This window comes from Aphis gossypii, unplaced genomic scaffold (genome assembly GCF_020184175.1).
Source record: "Aphis gossypii isolate Hap1 unplaced genomic scaffold, ASM2018417v2 Contig00549, whole genome shotgun sequence".
NCBI lineage: Eukaryota > Metazoa > Arthropoda > Insecta > Hemiptera > Aphididae > Aphis > Aphis gossypii.
This window is the reverse complement of record NW_026083155.1, coordinates 34,865-54,969: the sequence shown is the minus strand read 5'-3', so window position 1 is coordinate 54,969 and position 20,105 is coordinate 34,865. Positions and strand designations below refer to the sequence as shown.

Sequence of the window (20,105 nt, the reverse complement as noted above, 5' to 3'; positions counted from 1 at the left end):
GTTTGATCATATCGTATAGATAATTTATGAATTTGGTTTTCTTCTCCCTAAAAATAAATACTTAATCTTAAACTACACTCTAAGTCTTATCTACCTTATTTATTTAATACTTATTTAATTATATTTAATTTCTACCTAAACTTTCGTATCGGATTTCTAATCATCCTTGTCTAGTTTGTCTTTTTCGTAATATTTTTTTACATCATTTTTATGTACAGTCACCTTCCTTCTACCTCTCTGTATTACTACATTTTCGGTATCCAAAACCTCTAAAATTTCAAAAGGTCCTTTCCATAACGGACTTAATTTGTTTTTCTGGGTTTTGTCTTTCAATAATACCAAATCTTTCACATCTAAATCTTCGCTAAATTCCTTTTTATCATACTGTTTTTTAGATTTAATCTTCTTATTAATTAATCTTTCTCTGGCAATTTTATGTGACTCCTGCATTTTTTGTTTTAAATCGAATATATAATCATCGTAATTATACCTAGGTTCAGGGCTACATTTTAACTTGACTGGTATGTCCAATTCTTTTCCATATAATAACGCGTACGGTTGGTAATTATTCGAACTATGTTCCGTTGAATTATATACGAATAATGCATATGGTAATAGTTGATCCCAATTATTTAAATCCTTGTCTACATAGTGTCTCAAATATTCGGCTAAAGTTCTATGTGATCTTTCTAAGCTACCGTTAGTCTGCGGATGATAAGGACTTGTATTTATTTTATTAATCTTTAGTAATTTACACACTTCTGTGAAAATCTTACTAAGAAAGTCTGTACCTTGATCAGTTAATTTAGTTTCAGGTATACCGTTCACACATACGAAATTTACTACAAACGCCTGGGCGATAGTGTTTGCCGTATGATCTGGTAACGGAACACCTAATGAATATTTCGTTAGATCGTCCTGCATAGTCAATATATATGCGTTGCCTATTGCAGTAGGTATTAGAGGTCCTACTATATCCATAAATATTTTTTCAAACGGTCTAGAACTTGTCGTAGGTATAATCATCGGACTACGGTGATGTCTATTAGTTGTTTTATTCGCCTGACACGACGGACAGTTTTTTATATATTCCCTTACTTCTTGTTTTAATCCTGGCCAGCTGAATTGTCGTTTAATATTCTTAACCATTCTATTTAATCCAGCATGACCCCCTAGTAATGAGTCATGAAATTGCTTGAAAATAATTAATTTTTCCTCATTAGTGTATTCTAATTTAGCACAGATTATTATTTCTATATCTGTATTTCGAAATATATATCTAATCATTGATCTTGTTTTTGTCCAGTCCAACCCGTCTTTCTTTCCTAACTGGTTCATGCCTAACTTATTCAAGGAATTTTTAATGCAAAAGTACTTTAAATTTAATAATGCAAAGTGCATATTTTCACTTGTGGTTACTTGCTTTTCCTTACTTTTAGTTATCAAAAATATTATGTATCTTTCTTCGTAATTAAAATATACTACGTCGCCTATTTGTTTATTTGATTCTAGCATTTTATTCGTTCCAAATTTTCGTTTTAATTCGTAGTTTATTCCCGATTTAAAGTTATAATATTTTTCTATTTCTGATACAATATGATATTCTGCGGGTGATTCTAGTAATTCACCGTTCACCTCTTTCACATTACTATTCGTTATTATTGTTGTTTCCGATTTTTCTAGAAAGCTCGTATAACTTTCGTCCTTAATTTCTTTTATACTATACATTCTACTTAAAGCATCTACGTTCGAATTTTGTACTCCCGGTTTATATTTTATTTCATAATCGTATTCCTCAAGCTGTATGCGCCATCTCGCCAACTTTGATAACGGATCTTTTAAGTTAAATAACCAAGATAATGGTCTATGGTCAGTGAGTATCACGAATTTTCTACCGTAAAGATAGGGCCTAAATTGTTTAACCCCGTATACAATCGCCAAACATTCTAGTTCAGTAGTTGAGTCATTCATTTCACTTTTATTCAATGTTCTAGATGCGTACTCTATTGGTAGGTCGCTACCTATCGTTCCTTGGGATAGTATAGCTCCTAAAGCCTTACCACTAGCGTCGGTTGTAAGTATAAATTGTTTCGTAAAATCTGGATATTGTAAAATCGGTTCTGCACAGAGTGCGTTTTTTAATTTGTCGAAAGCTACCTGACAATTTTCGTCCCAATTAAATTTAACATCCTTTTTTAATAAGTGTGTCATTGGTTTAGCTAACATACTATATCCCTGTATAAATTTCCTGTAGTACCCCGATAAACCTAAAAATGATTTTATTTGCTTTACAGTTTTGGGCACCGGAAATTCTAATACTGATGTTATCTTTTTCGGATCTGGCTTTATTCCGTGTTCCGAAATTATGTGTCCCAAATATAAACATTCGCGTTTTAGAAATTCGCATTTATCTGGTTGTATTTTTAAATTATGGGTACGTAGACGTTCGAATACGTCTATCAGCTTATTGTTGTGATCGCTCAAATTTTTCACATAAATAATAATATCGTCTAAATATACTAAACATTTAATGCCTATTATCCCCGACAATACGTTATTCATTAGTCGCTGAAATGTAGCGGGACTTGTTTTCATTCCCATAGTCATACGTTTAAAATGGTAATGACCTTGACCGGTCGAAAACGCTGTCATTTCGCGAGGTTCCTTCGCTAAAGGTATTTGATAAAAACCATTTGCTAAATCTAAAATGGTAAAAAGCTGACACTGTCCCAATTGATTTAATATTTCCGTAATATTAGGTAATGGATGAAATTCATTTAAAGTTACTTCATTGAGTGCCCTAAAATCAATTACTATTCGAAATTTATCTTTACCAGATGAATCTGATTTCTTTTTTACTAACAACAAAGGTGCATTAAAAGGTGACATAGATCGTTCTATGATATCATTTTGTTCCATTTTAATTAATTGTTGTTCAATTTCCTTTTGCTGTGCCTGTGGCAATCTATATGGTCTTCTATATATAGGCGGTTGATTGCGGGTAATCTTATTACGTGTTCCGCGGCGTTAGTAAATGTTAAATAATCGTTTTCCAAATGAAATACATCGGAAAAATGTTCGCATATTTCTAATATTGTTTTACGTTCCTCGTTATTTAAATGGTCACTACGTATTAAACTTTTTATTTTATTTACGCGATCGTTATTGTCATTTACTACAGTTATTTCGTGTAATTTATATTCTATGTCATTGTCGTATAATATTTTATTTAATTGGTCCTCATAAATGTTTTGTGGTAATTCGGAAATATTCAGTATACTTATCACCGTGTTTCCGTTCTTTACCGTGTTTATTATATTAGCGCAATATACGTCCTGTATTAATTCTTGTTTCTGTATTAAAATATTTTTATTTTCCATTATCGGATCAGCTATTGGTATAGATATTATTGTTTCCGTTCGCGGTTTTAATGTGTAACATATTTTATCTTTATTTAATTCGCACGGAGTGTTATCATTTATAGTTAATATATTATTCGCAACATCTATTATCGCGTTAGTTTGTAACAGGAAGTGGTGACCTAGAATTCAATCTCGCGGTATTGGAAATTCCTTATCGACCACATGAAATTCCGTTTTTATTTTATTATTATTTAATATTAATATTATTGTAATTTTGCCTATGGTAGTTACTATTTTATCATTAATGCCTTTTAAATTATTTTTTCTTTTTCGTTTACTAATGTTTCGCCTGTTAATTTATTTTTTATTAAATTGATTTCACTACCGGTGTCTAAAAGAAGATTTGCTATATTTGTTTTAAAGTTAGGTGATTGAAATGTAACATGATTTTCATTAATTACTGATACGATGGTGAAACATCGTTGGGTGATAATTCCTCCGTTACGGCCGTTATTTGGTTGATCGAACGGACGCCGTTCCCGTTCGATACTTGACCGTTTCCCGTCCGGTTTGCATTATTACGCTCATCCCGTTGCCTACTATAACAACTAACACTATCGTGTCCTATCTTATTGCAATAACTACAAGTTATTGGTGCCGAATTATTGTTAAAATTATTATTATCAGTATTTTGTCGTGCGTTATTATTTTGCGGTTGCGGATTATTATTATTATTTCGACGCGCAACCTGTGTAACATTACCACGACAATCGCGAGCGACGTGATTAGTTCTGCCGCAAATATAACATCCGGGATTGTTTTTCTGTCTCCGATTATTATTATTATATTGACCGTTATTATTACGCGGATAGTTATTACTATTATTATTATTGCGACCAAAATTATTAAAATTATTATTACGACTAACATTATTATAATTATTAGGACTTTGTCTATTCTGACCACGATTATAATTGTGCTTATAACCGAATTTCTGTCCATTTGGATTATTTCCCTGATAGTTATTTGACCAACGATCTCCGTTATTATTTTTATTTCCGTTTTGATTTACTTTAGTTTCGTTATGTTGTAATTCTTTGTTAAAACTAAATTCGATTTCCAACTGCCTAGCCATTTGCATTGCCAGTTCTAACGTTTCTGGGTTCCTAGCTCGTAATATTGTTTGTAAATCCATTTTCAACCCATTTATATAAATTGCTAAAGCCTGATCTTTTAAAGTTTGCCTCAAAATTCTCGATTCTTCCGGTGTTTTATTCGCCAAAGTTGCATTACATAAATTATAATACAATTGTTCTACGCGACCCGTATAAGTTCGTACATCTTCGTCATTTTTCATACGAACAGAATTTAATCCTATCTGTAATGTTTGTGGTGACAATTGCTGTTCAAAAGCCCCCCGTAATATTTTTTTAATGGTTTCCCAATCACTAGTTTCCCTATACCGACATACTTCTAACGCTTTGCCAGTAATCCTAGTATTAATAAATTTCACTAATAAGGGTATAGTTTCTTTATCTACGGCCTCACATGCATAATCGCATGCCCGTATGAACGAACAAACGTCTTTTGCATCGGCGCAAATTGGTATCATAGCAGTGACCTGCTCAATTGTAGCCTTTACATTATAGCCTTTGCATTATTGTTGACGGCACGGTATGCGTTATATAACATGTTCTATTGTTAACGGAATGGCCTGTCCCAGCCGGTCTTTCGTTCTATTGTGCTCAACACGCGCAGGTCAGTTTCTAGAATCGGTAATGAAACTCTGTCCAATACATTGATACTCAAAATAATTAAAAATCTATAGCGATGTACACAATTATCATGGTAAATACCCAATTAATATTTTACCTAGCCCTGGTTTAATTTGTCTTAATCACCGCAAATGCTAAGACACTTGCTCCGTTGTCGACCGATGTACAATCAGTCTGTTCTAGACATCTATAGCGTTTACTTTGCCTTTGCTCTCTCCGTGTTCTCACAGTCCTTACACTACAGTATTATCAATTTTGCTCAGTGTAATTTTTTCAACACTTTATTTTCATCCGTTTTATCTTAAACATTTACATCATGTTTAATTGCGATCAGTGTCAGTCAGTTTTCACCATGAAACGTAATTTGGTCGCCCATCAAAAAAAGCATACGGATATACGTTTCCCGTGCACTATTTGTCCAACGACATTTAAATACAAGTCACATCTTAATAGACATCAAAAAAATCTTCATGGTACGTATTTATATAATATTATTTTTAATAATTTATATTATAAATTTATAATTATTTTCCCAAGGTATCATTAACGTTCAGGCTCACTTGAGACCTTTGCCTGCTGTACCGATCATTAATCAGTAAACACGACCAAGCGTGATACAGTTCTCGCCTCCTACCACCACGCAGATTCAAATAGCGCTTCAAATTTTTGTACTGGATGTCCCGGCTGGCGGTTCGTACGTGTTAACTGAAGATGTTATTTGTATGTTCGCAATGGATGCATATGAAATGCAAGACTCCGATACAGGTTAGTTTTATTTATTATTAGCGCTGAATTTATTAGATTTTTCCTCCATAGATTATTTTTTTTGAGAAATATCGTAAGATTTAAAATAAATTTTTAAAATTACGTGTCATTAAATTAGTTTTATTAAATTATAAGTCCGATAGTTATATTCATCACTTGTAATAATTTTTTAAATAAATACATCAGTAGATTTTATTTATCAGACGCGATGTTAATTAGAAATTTAATAGATTCAACATTAAATTTAACGCAATAGATATTAATTAGATCTTTTTTTTTTTTTTTGTTAAAGAATCTTACACTACTGGTGAAAATGGTAAACGCGTTTCGACGACCGATATCGTGTCAGCTGCTAGGGCGAAGAAGGCGCGTATGGATCTCGTTAAATCCCCCGGGTTTAATGAAATTTCGTCGTCCGCAAATAGGAAAATAGTTTATTACTACGCTAAAAATATTAATAATGAAATAATTTATTCTGACTTTCTCCGTCCACTTATACCTGAGCTAATAAATTTATTGAAAACGCACGTACAACACCATGTGATTAAATTTAATTTGAAACTTGAGGCGACCTATAACTGGCCGAACGTAGCAAATTCGTAGGAGAATAGAGCGTTCAAGACAATGGCGGTTGAAATTTTTTCTGACAGTGATATTAGAACGATTGTAGAGATAGCGTATATGAAGTTAATGAAAGAGAAAGATGAGTACAGCGGGAGAGGTAGCGGTTTTACTTTGGAGTCGATTGATGGACTGTTGCTGGTGGTATACAAATATACTCCGATTGGCGGATCATCGTATATAGAGTTACCAGCGTATATCGACAGGAAGCGGGCGATTGTCAACCCACAGAACGTAGACCGGTATTGTTTCAAGTGGGCGATTCTCGCGAGGCATGTGACGAAGCCGCCGGTATATCGTGTCGGAGAAAATTACAGGCAACATGAAGATAAATATAATTTTGATTGCATCACCTTCCCTACACCTCTCTCAGATATACCGAAATTTGAAAAAAATAATATTAACGTGTCAATAAATGTGTACGGTCTAGACAAAAAGTTCCAACCGCCTCGTAAGTACCCGACGTATGAGATTTATTCACTGCGAGTAGCCGACGAAGATAAGACCGATCATTTTGACCTGTTGCTAGTAACGGACGGTGAAAACTCGCATTATACGTTCATTTCAAATTTTTCTCGGCTCATACGTAAACAAAAAGCCGGACATGATGGGCGCGTCATGTTTTGTAAAAGGTGTTTTACCAGTTTTGACAACCAAAATTTAAAATACAAGCTAAGCGGGCAGGAGGCCCTGGACCAACATAAACTGATTTGCGGGGCGCACAAGCCGATTCTACCGGAGATGCCGAAGGAAGGGGAGTGCCTACAATTTGAAGCGTGGAAGAAGACTCAAAGACATCCCATAGTAATTTATGCAGATTTTGAGACAATATTGATGAAGACTGACAATGACAAAGGACACAACACGAGGATAATACATAAGCACGAAGCAATGAGTTATGGACTCATTGTGAAGGCGAGCGACGACGTACCGGCGGAATTATTGGATGAGTATGAGATAACGAAAGAACCAGTGATATACAGAGGAAGCGAGAGTAAGACGGACGTGGCGAAACATTTTATTGAAACAGTGACCGAGTTAGCGATAAAAATTGAAAAATTATTGAAAACCAATAAACCTATAGTTTTCACGGATGAACAACGGCAGTCACATGATACATGTACAGTAGGGTGTTCCTTAATTTTCAATTTCAAAATATATTTGCTCTCACCCCCTAAATCGGCGTGTATACATATAAAAATGAACTGCAAAAAATTTTAGGTCAATCAAATAAAGTTAACCCGTGCCGACTTGAAGTTAAAGTTTGAGCTTTATACGTTTTTAAATAATTTTAGAAAATTTTTGTATTTCCGTAATTATTTCGTAAACCGTTATGATAATCGTAATTTTTTATAGTATGTTTTTCAAGTAAACTAAATTTCCAATATATTTTATAATATAACATTTTTTGATAAATCTATTAATTTATAAGATGCATAAGCTTTAATCTTAAAATTCACAAATTTCTCCAAAAATATATTATTTACATTTCATTATTTAACTGTAGGATTATAATAAGGAATAATCTTAACTTATAATATTTGGTAAAATGATAAAATGTTCACAGTTATATTATATACTTATTTGTGTAATTATTGGTGTTTATATTTTGGTATTATAGTCGTATAAATAATAAACGATAAGATTGTGAAATAAGATTAAGATGTGTTAAAATACGTATTGTTTATCTATAACTTATCGCATTAATTTTCCGTAAGTACTAGTCTTGCTTTATAATTTATAATAGATATTATTTTGTTCGTGATACTCATTTATTTCAGTTGTGTCAACGTCTTATGTGTAAAAGGTTATTATTGTATTTGTCGTTAGTAATTCATAATAATTTAAATAGCAAAAATGAGAAGTGATTTTCAAATATTTTTAATTGGATCTCAAATCACACAAATTCATGGCTCAAAACTGCCATCCAACGGGCAAGTACTTTCTGTATTTTTTTACAATATGAGAACCGTTAACCTTACTACTAGGGAAAGTGCGGCGTTAGCTGTACGAGAGTGTTGCATTTTTTGGGAAAAAGCCCGGATTCCTATTCGAGCTATTCATCATTGCATAACTAAATTAATTAACTTGTATGACGAATGGCGTAATCTCCAGAAAAATTCTCAAAAAGTTGGTGAATCTTATCGATTAAAAGAAAATTATTTAAAAAAAAAATTAGATTTGTTATTTGATATTGCTCATTCTGATGCGTTGAAATTAATTAAAATTGAAGTTGATAACAGTTTCTAATAAACCAGCGTTTACCAGGGCGTCCTGGTTGTCTCGGAGGTATAGATATTAAAGGAGCAATAAAAGAAAATATTCACATTCAACGAAAGTTGAATGAATCAAAAAGAATAGAAATGTATAATACAAGTTGTGCTTCAACTTCGACATTACTCGATAACTCCTTTGAACAAAATTAGAAACTGATAGTCTAGAGAGTAGCGATATATCGGAATTAGAGACCAGCATTAATTCTTTAGAGCTAATAGAACCACCAACTAAAAAAAAGAAATGCCGTGGAAAAATAAATTTTATAACACCAAAATTGGCCGGAGCGTTAGATAGATGTCAATTAAGTATTCGAGATTCTGTGTATGTTCTCCAGGCTACTTTAGAAGCTTTAAATTTTAATATAGACGATTACGTAATAAACCAGACACATCAATTATGGTGCCTTTATTTATAATTTATATAATTTATTTTATTAAATTTACCCAATATTTTAAGTTTTTTTATTATTTTTAAGATATATTTAATTATGCTTATGCATCTTATAAATTAATAGATTTATCAAAAAATGTTATATTATAAAATATATTGGAAATTTAGTTTACTTGAAAAAACATACTATAAAAAATTACGATTTTCATAACGGTTTACGAAATAATTACGGAAATACAAAAATTTTCTAAAATTATTTAAAAACGTATAAAGCTCAAACATTAACTTCAAGTCGGCACGGGTTAACTTTATTTGATTGACCTAAAATTGTTTGCAGTTCATTTTTATATGTATACACACCGATTTAGTTGGTGAGACCAAAAAAATATCATTATTTTTTTTTTTCTCATATAGCTAAGGAACACCCTAATGTACAGCCTGTAATTTATGTAAGATTAACTTTACATACGAAAATCATAAAATTGCAGATCATTGTCATCTCTCTGGAAAATACCGACAAGCTCTATGTAATGTATGCAATCTAAAGCTTCAAACACCCAACTTCTTACCAATATTTTTCCACAACTTATCCAACTATGACGCGCACCTGATAGTGACGGAACTGGGCCACGACACGAAAGCTATTAACGTTATTCCGAACAGCGGGGAGAAATATATATCTTTCTCTAAATACGTATCAAATACATTTAGCATGCGATTTATTGACACGTTCAGATTCATGGCTTCAGGACTGTCAACTCTGGCCAAAAATCTCACAAAACCGGGTCTAGAGAACTTCCGTGAGACAGCCAAACATTTTGTCGCCGGAGATATGCCGCTCGTGACTCGTAAGGGGGTGTACCCGTACGAGTACACTGATAGTTGGGAGCGATTGGAGGATACGAGTTTACCGCGCAATACTTTTATAGTACGTTGACAGAGACCGGGATCAAGGAGACTGAATATGAACACGCGAAGGAGGTCTGGGACCACTTCGGATGCACCACGTTGGGCGAGTACAGTGATTTGTACCTTAAAATCGATGTGTTACTGTTGGCAGACGTTTTTGAGAATTTCCGCGACGTATGTATAAGGACGTATAACTTGGATGCTGCCCATTACTCCACCGCCCCAGGACTTAGTTTTGACGCGATGTTGAAGTTCACGTGGCAAAATCTCCAGTTATTATACGATTACAACATGTTGTTGATGTTTGAGAATGGTTAGTATATTATTTTTAGTAAAAAATGGTAGCAGAATAGTTAGAATGGTTAGTAAAAAAATTTTTTATTATTTTTAAAACTGGGTCGAACCCAACTTGAATGGATTAGATGATTTAAACGATACCTCACCCATAGGACGAGTGTATGAGGTACACGTGATGTATTCTGAAAGTTTACACGATCAACACAATGACTTACCTTTCCTACCGCAAAACAGTGTGCCAAGTGGTTTGAAGGTGCGAAAATTGATGGTGATATTTGAGAGGAAGACAAATTATGTTATACACTATAGGAACCTACAGCAGGCTATTAAAAACGGTCTTATAGTTGAAAAAATAAAAATAAAAATAAAAATATATTTGTAATTTTTAAGTTTCATTTAAAAACATTTGTTTTCTTATATTTATAGGTACATAGAGTTATTCAGTTCAATCAGTCGGATTGGTTGGCTGAGTACATTAATTTGAACACTGAAATGAGGAAAAAGGCTAAGAATGATTTTGAGAAAGACTTTTTTAAACTTATGAACAATGCTATTTTTGGTTTTTTTAAACTTTTATAAACTTATTAAACTTTTTTCAAAAAAAAAAAAATTTCTTTAATGTTTTTTTAATTTTTTTTTTTCTAGGGAAGACTATGCAGTCCAAGAGAAAGGAGATGAAGATGGAGTTGGTATCATGTGAGAGGAGGTTACAGAAGTTGATTAACAAATGCACATTTAAACATTGTACTAATTATAATGAGAACCTTAACGCTGTTGCTTTAGAAAACAAATTGATTAAATTTGATAAACCTATTTGTATTGGTAAATATACTTTTTTAAATTACATTTTTATCATTTATTAACACATTATTAATTTATAGGATTTGCGGTGCTAGACATTTCAAAAACTTTAATGTACGATTACCATTATAATGTAATGAAGAAATTCTACAGAGACAAAATTGAACTAAAGTACACCGACACAGGTAAATATATTTAAAAAATACTCTCTTGTAATAATATATTAATTATTAACAGGGCTCGGAAGTTCTAGCAAATGCATATTTTTATTGGTTCGTCCTAGAACATCCAAAGTAAGATACAAATATGTTTCACACTTCTCTGATGTCATACACGAAATTTTATTTTGCTATTTTTTGCATATTTACGGTTTTTACTGCTATTTTGCTAATTTTATGTTTTTAGTGCTATTTTTGGTTATATTTTAAAATAATATAGGAAATAATCACATTTTATTAATAATAATGATTTACTTAATTATGTTTTTTAAAAAGATTTGAATTCTTTGAAATAAAAAATAAATAGATCTCATAAACTAATATTTTTTGTTTCCATCGACAGTCCAGTGTATTAATAGTTAGTGACGTCATTGTTATTCCCTTATTGTATCATTGCATTAGATTATCAAACATTTAATGTACTTATTGATGACTGTGGACTGCACATTTTAATTTTAGTACTCCCAATTCCGTCGTTGTTGTCGCACGTGTATTAAGGTAAACCGTGTATTTAATCCCGTGTTTTAAAATTACTTTAAAATGCCTAAAGAAAAAAAAACATTAATACATCGCCTTCGTAGTTATGTTGATGAATTTGGTTCTAATATTTTTACAATCGATTCGAGTATTTTATTTTGTAAAATTTGTGAAACTAAAGTAAATTCCGATAAAAAATTTAACGTGTTGCAACATTTAAAAACTGACAAACATCTAAAGGGCATAAATCGATATAAAGAACAAACGCAAAGAAAGCAACAACAATTAATGACAGTAAACATTTCTAAAAAATCGTCATTCAATAAAGATTTATGTGAAGCTCTTATTTCCGCGAACATTCCATTAAACAAACTATCAAACCCAAAGTTTAGAACGTTTTTAGAAACCTATACAAAAAATGAAATTCCATGCGAGGCAACATTACGCAAAGGATATTTAGACGATATTTATATGGAGACCATGAATAATATCAGAGAAAAAATTTCTAATAAAACAATATGGGTCAGTATTGATGAAACGACTGATATAGAAGGTCGTTACATTGCCAATGTAATTGTTGGTACACTTGAAGAACATTGTGCAGGTGAAATTTTTTTACTTAATTCTGATGAATTGGATAAAGCTAACCATTCTACCATCTGCAAACTTTTCAATAAATCGATGAACATACTATGGCCAGGTGGTATCAATTATGATAACGTGCTCTTATTTTTATCGGACGCCGCACCTTATATGGTGAAATCAGGTGAAGTTCTGAAATCATTTTATACAAAAATGATTCATGTCACGTGTGCTGCCCATGGATTACATAGGGTCGCGGAAGAAATAAGAGGTCAATTTAATACTGTAGACAAATTAATTTCGAGTGTGAAAAAAATATTCAGAAAAGCACCTAGCCGTTTACAACTATTTAAAACAGAAGCGCCTAACATAAAATTACCCCCAGAGCCAATTCTTACACGGTGGGGAAGTTGGATAAATGCCGCAGTTTATTATTGTGAGAATTTCAGGATTATACGCCACATTATTTTTATGTTAGATAAAAACGAAGCAATCAGTATTAGAGACGCACAACACTACATTGTAAAACCTGGTTTAGAAAATAATCTTACGTACATTAAATCAAACTTTATTAAATTGACTATGGCTATTGATAATTTACAACAGCAAAATGTACCACTATCCAAGTCCATTAAAATAGTTGAAGATATTAAAAAAAGCTTTGAAATTTTGGGTGATCAAAATGGGAAAGCTGTGAACAAAAAGTTACATCAAGTTCTTGAAAAAAATCGTGGTTTGTCGGCATTAATAAAAATATCTAATATTTTAACGGGTGAAGAAACATCTGGAAATCTAGACGGACTACCTGAAGATTTAAATAATAATGATTTGGTATTTTTTAAGTACGCACCAATAACGTCTGTTGACGTTGAGCGGTCGTTTTCCACTTACAAAACTATACTATCAGATAAGCGCAGATCTTTCAAATTCGAAAATATAAGAAAACATTTAATAATCCAGTGTAATTCCCAAAGTAAATATATAAAATAATTTAATTATAAGCACACTTTTACAAATATATTTAAGTTATTTAACATTTTTGTTAACATTGCAGTTTTTAATTCAAGCAGTCCAGACAGTCTTTGAGGTCCAATGAGCCTAACAATTCGTAAAATTTCATTTAATTTTTTAATATAAACTATACTATCAGATAAGCCCAGATTTTTCAAATTCGAAAATATAAAATAATATTTAATAATCCAGTGTAATTTCCAAGGTTAATATATACAATAATTTAATTATAAATACACTTTTACAAATATATTTAAGTAATTTAACGTTTTTGTTTACAGTTTTTAATTCAACCAGTCCAGCCAGTGTCTGACGTTCAATGAACCCAATAATTTGTAAAATTACATTTAATTTTTTTCTAATAAATTTATAATTTTTTCAAGTTAAAAGCATATTTTTTGATTTTTCGTGCTATTTATAGCGCATATTTTTGAGTTTTTAAGTGCATATTTAAGAGCTAAAAAGTATCATTTTTAGTGCTACAACTTCCGAGCTCTGATTATTAACATTATTTTTCCAGATTCACTAGTGTATCATATCAAGACAGATGACTATTATGCAGACTTGGCTGCTAACCCTAGCTTGTTGAACCGTATGGACACTGCCAACCTTCCCAGTGCCCACCCATGTTATGTGGCAGATAGGAAGAAGAGCCCAGGGTTCTTCTCTGATGAGGTAGACGGTAATATAATTACCGAGTTTTGTGCGTTGAGAGCGAAATTATATGCGTTTGAGGTATATGCTGGAGAAGAGGATGAGGGGAAAAGTAAAGAGGACAGAGTAGGAGGAGAGAAAATTAAAGCAAAGGGTATCAAAGCTCATGTAGTTAAAAACCATATGACTCTTGAGGACTATAGAAAGTGTTTGTTTGGTGAAGCTGGAGTGGGAGGCATACAAGGAGAATGTATCGATACGATCGTTCAACCACCAGCTAGTGACGATCAAGACAAAAAATTGACATACAACAGTTACGATGACAAGAGTGTGGTGTTAGAAGACAAAATAAATACATTAGCCCACGGACATTACAGTATAGAGTAAGTTATTACAAAACATATATATTTAAATTTTTTTACTAACATTTTCTCTTAATTTTACAGGAGAGATGAACCAGAGGACGATTAGCCCAAATTAGACGAAGAACAGAACTGGAACGTTCTACATTACTTTTCTTGATTTTATATATTGTATATATATTTTATTATATAGTTTGTTATATTATATTTGAGATAGATTATTGTATATAACCTTTTGTATATTTTTTAAATGCAACACATAGAATTGAAATTATTGTAAATACTGTGTAATAGTATGTTTTTAAGTTAGATTAGTGTATAAACTTACAGTATTTTCCCCCCTTTATAATGTATAATTGTTAGATATTTAAGTTAGTTTACAATGTTTTCTTATAATATTTTTTTTCCTGTATTAAAGTTAATAATCATGTTTTTTTCTGTTTCAGGTTGATGGAAGCCCATACATATTTAATTTAAAAACCTATGTAAATGCATGTTAGCATATAAATAAAAACAATGTTAAAAATATAATATAATCATGTTTATTAAATAAATTGTATACAATTTTTAAGAATTATTTATAAACCATTTTTTTATAGCAAACACTTTACAGAATGTACAGTGTTTAAAATTTAAGTCTTTATGCAGGGGCGTCTCCAGACCTTGACTATGGGGGGGGGGGGGGGGGGGGGCGAATAATAAAAAAATAAATATTAATTTACATGAGAATATGGGATTCAGATACTGAGTGATGAACTATTTTTTTTCAACTTTTGTAATTTAGAACTATAATAGTCTCCTATCTATAAAATATTTGTGTCACTGAAATGTTACAATATTAAAAACAAATTGTCATAGTCATCTTAGTATACAAATTTATTTTATTGATTAATAGTTAAATATAAGTAGTTTATAAAACAAAATCTAAAATTCTTTTATTTTTAGCAAAGCGGTCTATTATTTTGTCAACGCTTAATTGAAGCTGCCTATGTATATGTAAAAGCGCCAAACCTGTCAATCTACTTTGGCCCATTTCACTTCTTATCCAAGTTTTCAACCTAAAAAGCAATATCCAAATAAAGAAGAAACATACTTTAAAATTAAAGCAAATTAGCAAAAGCAATAAGCATACTATTTAGTACCTATTGTAAAATATTGTTATTACATTCATTAAGCGCAGTTATAGATTTATTAATTTTATAAATACTGTGTTTAAACATGCAATTATGTTTAAATTATACATTTAATATAAGATACTAAATTTGTTTTATAGTTGTACTAATCAACTATCAAGTATTAGCAAAAAAATAGCACTTATAGTAAAATAAAATAAAAATGCACTGTCAAAAAAAATAAATAAACCTACATTTGACTATAATTCAAACATGTTAAAAATACAAAAATTAATGTTCATAAAACAAATATTTAACATGTTTGGATTCATTAAATAAATTAAAATTTGTATAGAACCTTCTAAGAGTGGAAAAACTACGTTCTGCAGTAGCAACACTGACAGAAAGTGTACCCAAGACCAATAATAATTTTTTTATGCTTGGGAAAAATGTGTCAGAACATTCATCAAAAGCCGAAAACACTTCATTTGGAATATTTAATCCTATACAAACAAAATTGAATGAAAACTTTAATTGTTTATAAAATACAATATAATTAGTGTTAAATTAAGTACCTTCATTCTTTTGTGTGGTCCATTTAGTCTTCCATAATTCTAACTCACCTCTGAACATTAATGTATTCAAATCAAGGAATGTATACTGGTCACCGACTGTTTTCATTATTTCATCACTAGTTTCAGAAGACATCTTAATTGTGTTAGATAGAATGAGTTGCATTAGTAAAAAAATTGTTTTGTTTTTCTCATCCAAGAAACGGTGTTTGATATCTTCTAACACATTGTCAATGATAGGTATAAATAATATTCGACGGTAATATTCTTCAATAGAATTGGCTGGTGTATTACACCTTTGATTTTGTTTTTTTACAATTCTTGGTTGCTTCATTTCTACATCTAACTCAATCATTACATTTTTGCTTTCTTCAAATATTTTTTCAAAATGCACATCACAATTAGTGCGTTTGTCGTTAAGGGTCTTTATAATGTCATTTATACAATTAGTAGCAGAAGCAACATCTTGTGTCACCCTTTGTAATACTTTACTAGCTGCTGAAGTAATGCTTAATATACTTGAAACCCGTATATAATGTCATTATAAACTCACAATTACATATGGAAAAAATCAAAGTTTTGGCTTTTGATGATGAACCATGGTCGTCCCATTCTGAAATGTTTACAAGACTCTCAACTATTTCTTTGAGGTTTGTTTGAAATTCAAATATGCTATCGTGCCGCTCAATCCATCTAGTCTCACATAAAGAAGTAATTGATCTTTTTTGACCTTTGAGATTATTTTTCAAAATAAAATTGCGTTTTGAAGATAAATTGAAAAATGATAAAACTTCTTTAATGATGCCCATGAAATTTCTTACTAATTGTACATTGGATGATTTTGAGATTGACAAATTTAAAGCATGGTTAGAGCAAGGACTATGAACAGCGTTGACACAGCTCTTTTGAATGTGTTGAACAGCACCTCTTATTACAGATGTCATTACAGCACATCCATCAGTCGCAATTCCAATACAGTCATCCAAATTCAGTGACATGTCTTTTAAAACATTGACTACTGTATTGCCTAACACCTCACCAGTTAGTTTTGGGTCTAAATTTATATTTGTACAAGGTTCTTTGTCATACACATAGTTATGACAGTTAATGAAGCCAATAAACCGTTCATGAACTTTATTTTCTTTGTCAATATTTCTAAACTTAAGCTCATTTGAGAAATGTGTGATATATCTGTCGTTTCATCAAATATTATTGAAAAATATTGGCTTTCTCTAATATTTTCCATAATTTGAAATAAAATTTCTTCTTTGCAGCACTGTATAATTTCTTCCTGTGATGTGTGTGAGATGTATGTTGCCTTTGCACTAGTTGTTTCCAAATGATTCTTCAAAACAGTATCTCCTGATAGTATTCGAAACCTTAATAGCTCACGGAAATTGCCTTCATTTACTACGGATAAACTATTTTCAGTATGCTCATTACCTATCAAGCTGCCTTGGTCACGATGGCCACGTAAAGGTATGTTTTGACGTCCAAGAAAAATCACTGATTCAACAATCGGTTTTAATCTGGCTCGATTTTCAATAACCTGGTTCAATCTAGTGTTATTAATTACATTAATAATTTCTTTTGCCGGATTTTTGTAGCAAGTTAAAAAATCATTGGCTTTTTGTGTTGCATTTATGTGGTATAAGCATTTACTGTGTTTGCTCAAATCTCCCGTTTCACCCAATATTTTGGCATATTTATTTAAAGGTACAGTAACCAGACTTTTCAAAGTTACATTTTTATCTTTTCCTCCTTTATTTGCAAAAAAAACACAATAATTGCAAAAATCACCACCTTTTTTTTGTGAATATACAAGCCATTTGAACTGAATAAAATGATCTCTTTTTTTTTTTCTTGTTTACTTTGTTTATTATGTAAGCTAAAAGGGTACTGACAATTATTATCAGGAACATTAGTTGATTCTAAGAATCTTGCCTTTACATGATCAGTTTGACTACCTTTTTCTACATAATCACCAATATCATTACGTATACTAATAGTCGTTGAAAAAGGAGTATTAGTATGTTCATTAATTGGTGGTTGTTCATTTTTATTAGTTAGATCTGGAGATGAATGTACCTGTGTCACAGAAGTTCTTTTTTTTACCCAAGATGATATCGAACCACTGTTTTTTCGTTTGTTATCGGTCATCATACGGAAATATTACAAACTTTATTGTTTTTACTCAACCAAAATAATAATATATAAATAATTATGTATAAATAAATAAATTAATAATTAATAAACACAAGGCACAAGTCAGTTGTAGACTACTTTTTAATTTATCATAACGACATAACGTATTATCATATTTAAATCTATAACACTTATCAGTTATCATGGCCATGTGGAGTAGTTGCAAGGTTTATAGATACTAGTATCTATAAACCTTGGAGTAGTTGTGGCACAACAGGACTGATCATAACCAATATAAATCAATACGCTGGATCAGCTGTTTGTGGCGATAATATTAGTTCGTGATATAAATTTATAATCGCGAATACGTGTTTTGATAACAAGATAATATTGTGAAATTTCATATTATATTATAATTTAATATGAAAAAATAAATATCAAATAATTTAATATAAATTATAAAATTTACTAATAATACTATGCAAGTCAGTCACTTTACGGGGGGGGGGGGCGATCGCCCCTTTCGCCCCCCCCCAAGGACGCCCCTGTCTTTATGAAAGATACAACAACGTAAATTTTCTTCATAACATATTTGATCCAGTCGAGGACAGCCCAGGTCTTCAATGTTGATGACTGCGACGTGTGGTATATATTCTATAAGTAGTTGTTTTTTCTGTTCGCCTTTGGTGTAAATGCAGTCAAACTTTAACGAGTTCAATATTCTGTCAAGTTCTTCATATTCTATATCACCATAATCTATAGATAGCTGATGAAAATTATGTAGTAGCCACTTGTTAGTTTTCTGACTCTTGCTGTCTTGCATAGATTTTGAATTTTAAAAAATCCAGTGTTGAGTGCCCATGTCTCTGTGTCTACAATAGACATTTCCTTAATAAAATAAATGTTGTTTACTCCTTAGTTTTCTTAATTTCTGCGATATTTTCTGAATCATTTTATACAAGGTCTGATATTTGAGATTTCATGTAGTCCACATTATCTTCCAGATCAGATACTTTAAATTACTTTAAATACTTGATAATTTTTGTTCAATAATCTTAGTATTATTTTCAAGTTGACTCATTTTCAATTCAAATCTAATTATTTTTATAGAGTCATCGAGTTTAGAAATAGTTTTTTAGTTTCACCAGCTTGTGAACTACCAAACACATTCATGACTAAAATTATTTTTAACAAGTATAATATGTAAAATAATTAATTTTTCTTAAGGGGATTGGTGACGGTGATTGCCTGTCTTTGTCTAACACATGCGCAACATAAGAATTCAGACGTGTTTTTTGTCCAACGTACCGATTGATACAGTAAAGCGATAAGAATTCTGAAAACAGATTTGAATTCGTTGTCAAGTCTACTTGAGAACGGTCAGTCCACATTTTTTTATATTAAAATATAACTTTTTAAATAATTGAAATATAACAATTTTTTAATTACTCGTTTGTAATTCAATAATTTTAAGATTTTTGCAGATAATATCAAAAATGTAGACTGGCCGTTCGCAAGTAGACTTGACAACGAATTCAAATCTGTTTTTAGAATTCTTATCGCTTTACTGTATCAATCGGTACGTTGGACAAAAAACACGTCTGAATTCTTATGTTGCGCATGTGTTAGACAAAGACAGGAAATCACCGTCACCAATCCCCTTAATATAATTTTCTTCGATGATTTTCAAACAAGTGTTTAAATCTGAAATATATGATCCATGATTCGGTAAAGAATTTTCATCAAATATACCCGTTATGCGTTTTATTTCGGCA

The 20,105-nt window shown here is 31.3% G+C and overlaps 2 protein-coding genes and 1 pseudogene across 2 annotated transcripts; 2 read left to right on the top strand and 1 right to left on the bottom strand.

Annotated features, from left to right (window-relative positions):
- Window positions 1-5,489: 5,489 nt before the first annotated feature.
- Window positions 5,490-10,417, top strand: LOC126554587 (uncharacterized; annotated as a pseudogene).
- A 463-nt stretch (window positions 10,418-10,880) lies between these two features.
- LOC126554590 (uncharacterized) lies at window positions 10,881-14,668 on the top strand. Its single transcript, XM_050209647.1, has 4 exons — window positions 10,881-11,218; window positions 11,278-11,382; window positions 14,006-14,522; window positions 14,586-14,668. The coding sequence occupies exons 1-4, from the start codon at window positions 11,050-11,052 to the stop codon at window positions 14,608-14,610; spliced, it is 816 nt and encodes a 271-aa protein (XP_050065604.1). The 5' UTR covers window positions 10,881-11,049; the 3' UTR covers window positions 14,611-14,668.
- A 1,195-nt stretch (window positions 14,669-15,863) lies between these two features.
- LOC126554586 (52 kDa repressor of the inhibitor of the protein kinase-like) lies at window positions 15,864-18,345 on the bottom strand. The gene is made up of 6 exons (XM_050209644.1): window positions 18,057-18,345; window positions 17,308-17,943; window positions 17,007-17,239; window positions 16,189-16,609; window positions 15,972-16,116; window positions 15,864-15,873 (listed from the first exon to the last, which is right to left on the bottom strand). Exons 1-6 carry the CDS (start codon window positions 18,343-18,345, stop codon window positions 15,864-15,866), a joined length of 1,734 nt encoding a protein of 577 aa, XP_050065601.1.
- Between the last annotated feature and the right edge of the window lie 1,760 nt (window positions 18,346-20,105).